General features: G+C 39.9%; 1 protein-coding gene across 2 annotated transcripts; it reads right to left on the bottom strand.

The window, feature by feature from the left end:
* Positions 1 to 220: 220 nt before the first annotated feature.
* LOC144641334 (uncharacterized) lies at positions 221 to 4,319 on the bottom strand. Of its 2 annotated transcripts, none has more exons than XM_078500353.1 (5): positions 4,070 to 4,319; positions 3,546 to 3,748; positions 2,505 to 2,569; positions 1,623 to 1,751; positions 221 to 818 (listed from the first exon to the last, which is right to left on the bottom strand). In XM_078500353.1, exons 1-5 carry the CDS (start codon positions 4,166 to 4,168, stop codon positions 319 to 321), a joined length of 996 nt encoding a protein of 331 aa, XP_078356479.1. In that variant the 5' UTR covers positions 4,169 to 4,319; the 3' UTR covers positions 221 to 318. The 2 variants fall into 2 exon arrangements, with proteins under 2 accessions (XP_078356479.1, XP_078356478.1); XM_078500352.1 differs by having other exon boundaries at positions 226 to 821; positions 4,070 to 4,315.
* Positions 4,320 to 4,592: the final 273 nt, after the last annotated feature.

Below are 4,592 nucleotides of genomic sequence, written 5' to 3'. Positions count from 1 at the left end.
TAAAGCCAGTTGGCAGCACTTCTGTGAACTACTTGAGTCTTGAAACTCTCTTATTTCTCTACGTGTTTCGTGTGACTAACACACTTTTTCAGGGAGAAACAAAAAAGTTTTACAACTCAAGTAGTTTGCAGAAGTGCGGCTCACTGGCTTTTCTTTGAAGAATGTTATAAAAAATTAAAAGATTCTGAAATCTATTATGAAAGAAGCTGGGATCGATTTCAGCACTTTTTGAGCCCACACGGCAGCCGTTCAGCCGCCTGTTCTTATGAATTCTTGTCGGGTCTTTCGTTACAGAACACCAGCATAATACACTAAAACTCACCTTGCTTCTGCAGAGTCAGGGGTGTTTAAAGCTGTAAACTTGGTGAAGGTGGCAGCTTGATTATTTGCAGAAGGAGCACCTTCCACCACCTGAATAGCAGTCAGCAGTGTCTCTATACCCGGAAGCACGGCTTCGGGGTTTTCTTGCGCATTCAACCCCATAGGAGGGGAAGTCTTCAGAGCTGCTGCGCCTTGACTGACAACTTGGGTTACTGGGTCACGTACAAGTAATTTCACACCATCCACTTGCTCCACTAGCCCTCCTTGAAGCTGCGGTAGTCCTACCTCATGTGCGTGCCCATTAATCTGTGAGCTATTCAGAGCATTCATCATGTTCATTCCTTGCATTTGGGTAGGACTTGGATGTTTTGGTGCTTCAGTAGGTGGCAAGCCAGTGCTGTCTGGTTGCTGTAATGGGGGCATGGGGGCTGTGGTGTAATGAGGTGCCGTGCCCCAAGGTGTCTGGACTGGAAAGGGAAGCATCTGCACACCTGGGTCTGCTGAGAAAAGTCCAGTAGAGCATAAACATCATGGTTACCCAGTCATTGTAATTCCTTACACAAAACTCTCATTTGATAAGGACTGAGTAAAAGCTGCTGCTCCTTATCTCATTCTCATTAATAACGCCCTTTGCATTAATTAAGGTAAGCCTCGAGCCATTGGGCCCATACTGCCGGAGCTCAACCCAATTTTGATAGCATTAAGCCGCTAGGAACATTTCTACTCCCCCCTGGATGGGATGCTAGTCCATTGCAGGGTTACCCCCAGCATTATTTTGCCATCACCCATTTAAACACCTGGGTGGAAGGAGGCACTATTAGAGTAAAGTGTATTGCCCAAGAACAAAACACAACCCCGGCCAGGGCTTGAACCCGGACCATCGATCCAGAGTCCAGGGCACTAACCATTAGGCCATCACTCCTCCCACATAAAGTCTTAGAAGCCAATGTTGGTAGACTTGCTGGTCGGTTTTTGCTGGAATAGCTTGAAATCTATCATGGCCACCTGTAGGGTCTTTTGTCCACGGGTGTGGGCAAATGAGCAAAACTAAACTTCTTTAAGCTAGCCTGCATTCAAATTTTACATAATTTCAACCCACTTTTAAAACACAATCAAACCACCCGTGAGGTTAGGACAGGTGATGGTTTATGGGAGGTCAAAAATGTACAGTTTCTATGTGACCAGGACCACAACCGAGTGTCTGAAGAAGTGGAGGGGGACAGGGGGCGGGAGCCTGGGAGAAAAGACTGTTGTACAATAAATTATTTTGTCTGTTAAGGATAGATCTTTATAATACTTACTGGTATGACACGATTGCCCAGTGACATGACTAATTGCAGTTATCAAATCCCTCTCAAGCTTTTCAGTATTTGATGTTCTGTGAATGACTTCCTGGATCTCATTTGTGCCCAACATGTGTAAGGTACTTTCTGTTTCAGAGAGACAAGCATGAAATGACATGTAAGCCAAACAATCTGTTGTGTTTCAGCTGTAGAATAGAAACATAACTTTCTAGAGGATCGAGAAGTGTATTGGCAACAATATTAGCTCAACTATTTTTTAATTAATGCAATGGCACCAACAATGCAAATAATTATATTTGTAAAAGTCTCTTGTGATTCTCAAATCAATCAAAAAAGAAGTTACAAACATGTTAACCTTGACAGTACCAAGCTCATTCTGTTGAATTTCTCTGTTGATTTCAATACTGATACAGTTATTCTTGACATTACATTAACACTGAGCTGCAAAACAGTTGGTCGTCAGGAATGGCCAACTGCATTTGCCCATGGCCCCGCAAAATCCTAACAACTACAAGTTTTAAGGTACTTTTTATACCTGAGGTGCTAAAATAAGCTAATAGTGGGCAAAATGTTTTCAGTTATATGGTTGTGTATTTCAGACATGGAAATAAAGAAAAAGGTCTTGTCAGGATGCATCATAATAAAGGACGAAATGTTTGCACAGTAATTAAGCAAATGAACCTCAACTTAATTTGACCACAGCTTTGTTTTGTCAGACCAAAATGGTGACTTGGTTGGACACATGCTCTTACAGAAAAAAATATATGCAGCCCTGCATCAGTCAAGACAATATACTCTAGTTGATTTTTTCTTAAATTTACTTGCTGTAACAAGAAATCAGACTTTAATGACACTTGAGATTTTCTCATTGTAAAATACCTGGTAAAATATCAGCAGATGAAATGACAATCACAGGTGTTCCACAATTCATTCCATCAACTGACCTGGAAAAAATGTTTACTTCTTGCTTTATCCAAATAAACTTTGTTTCATCAAGAGTTTTTACCTCAATAATTAGATGACTTCATAGGTATTAATATTTCAGAAATTTAATATCTTTTTTAATACTAATGCACTGTATATAACAGCAGGACAACTTTATACACTCAGTAGTTAGGGAACAAAAAGGGCATGAAAAAAAAGAAGCAGGGCAGAAGTCTATGGGTGAAAGATGAGATGATAGGAAGTGGGATGTTGAGACCCCATATCCCCCCATATCACTCACACCCTCTGTCACTAGATACAGCATCAAACTGGTTTTCATAAGGTTTTGCATTCAACTTCTGTCAGGCTAATTTTGCAGAAGTTTCTTTCAATTCAATAGGCCATATTCACGATAGCCACCATGATGGTTTTCATGTTATAATGCAAATTAGCCATGTTGTCTTCCAGGGGGCAAACATTGAAATGATGCCATGTCTTGGAAAATCGGCTCTTTGAAATAGTGAACTATCTGCACCAAAATCACATTTAAGAGCCAAGTCACGTAAGAATGATTTCAGTGTTAAGGTTAGTTTGAACAACTTTCTCGATAACTTCACTTGCTAACTACCAACCTGTTTTCTTTTATGAAAGCGCCAAAATTGTTTTAAACTTAGACTAAGGTATTTTTACCACAATACTGAAACCAAAGTATATATGGCATGAAAAAAGTTATCGGACATAATAAGATTTAATAAGATTTGATTTAAGCTTGCTTGCCCCCTCAGAAATCACGTGCCTAATTTGCATTTTAAAGGGAAACAAACATTGCAGCTATCATGAATAAGGCCTATTAATATAACTACGACCAATACCTTCACATAAAGGGTAAAGAAGTCAACCCTAACACAGTCACAGTTTTTGTTTTGAAAGTTATCTCTGCAGGAAGTTACATATAATGGGTTGCAAACACATTCTTGTTGCACAAGATTTACTGACCTGACTTTTCTGATCAATGCGGGATCACTGTCTGGCAAAATGATGATAGCAAACCGGGAATGTCTGCTATGTATGAGTGCTTCAGTGGGGCTTCTAACCACAACAGGAATGATCCCTCGGCAGAAGAGATACTGAGATACTCTTGTCAGTAGCTGCTGTTCATCTGGAGGTAGGGCTAACATGCTTAGCTCTGAATCATAAACCTGAAAAAACAGCGAATTGTGTTCACAGGTGTAAAATTGTATGTTGCAGTTTACGTTGAAACTTCCAGTAATCTTAGTGATGTTACCAGTCACTATCTCACTCGTATGGTTGTAGCTAAATGTAAAATACAAAATCTTCTAAAATGAAGTTTTGTGTCAGGCTTTAATTTATTTACGTGTAAAATTCATAGCGTTTTGCTTATAGTAACAAATGCAACTCTTAAATTAAGATCGACGTGCAAATGTTACAAGTTCGCATCAAAGATTATTTTTGATGCTTGCTTTCGTTTCCTTTACGGCCGTCATCGATAATTCTCATACCCTGGCAACTTTTCGCTGTTCATTCTCTCCCCCACGAAAAACTGGAGTCAACTCGATCAGATCTTTTGATGAGTTCTCCAAAGGTGTTGGCGAGGACATCACATAAACCTTTTTGCAACTGTACCGTGCAAAAGAAAATCACCAACTAAAATCAAGGTCAAGGCCGGTCGAGCTGACGTATCAGTAACATTCGACATAACGTCGACATCTTCACCATTGCTTTGAAATACGCCATACCTTTCTTCGCCATGGACGCCATTTTGTTTATGATTTCCGTTATCTGCGAAAGCCTGGGTACGAGAAGTTGCGCCTGGAACATGCAGAATTTTCGGTTGGAAAGGTTGGAACAAGAAAGGTAGCTTCTAAAATTAAATTATATTTTTGAAATCTAGGATTAACAATATTATTGTTTTATCAACCTACTGGACATTTGGCAAAGGAGCAAGTGGTATTTTGTGGAAGGAAGGGCTTGGAAAAGAAGAGATCAAAAAAGGCTAAAAGGTTAGTGAATCTTAATTACCGT

The sequence above is a fragment of the Oculina patagonica genome, unplaced genomic scaffold, assembly GCF_052425735.1.
Source record: "Oculina patagonica isolate OP01 unplaced genomic scaffold, crgOcupat unplaced855, whole genome shotgun sequence".
NCBI classification, from domain to species: Eukaryota; Metazoa; Cnidaria; class Anthozoa; order Scleractinia; family Oculinidae; genus Oculina; species Oculina patagonica.
The sequence above is the reverse complement of the archived record's forward strand: the minus strand, read 5'-3'. Positions and strand labels throughout refer to the sequence as shown.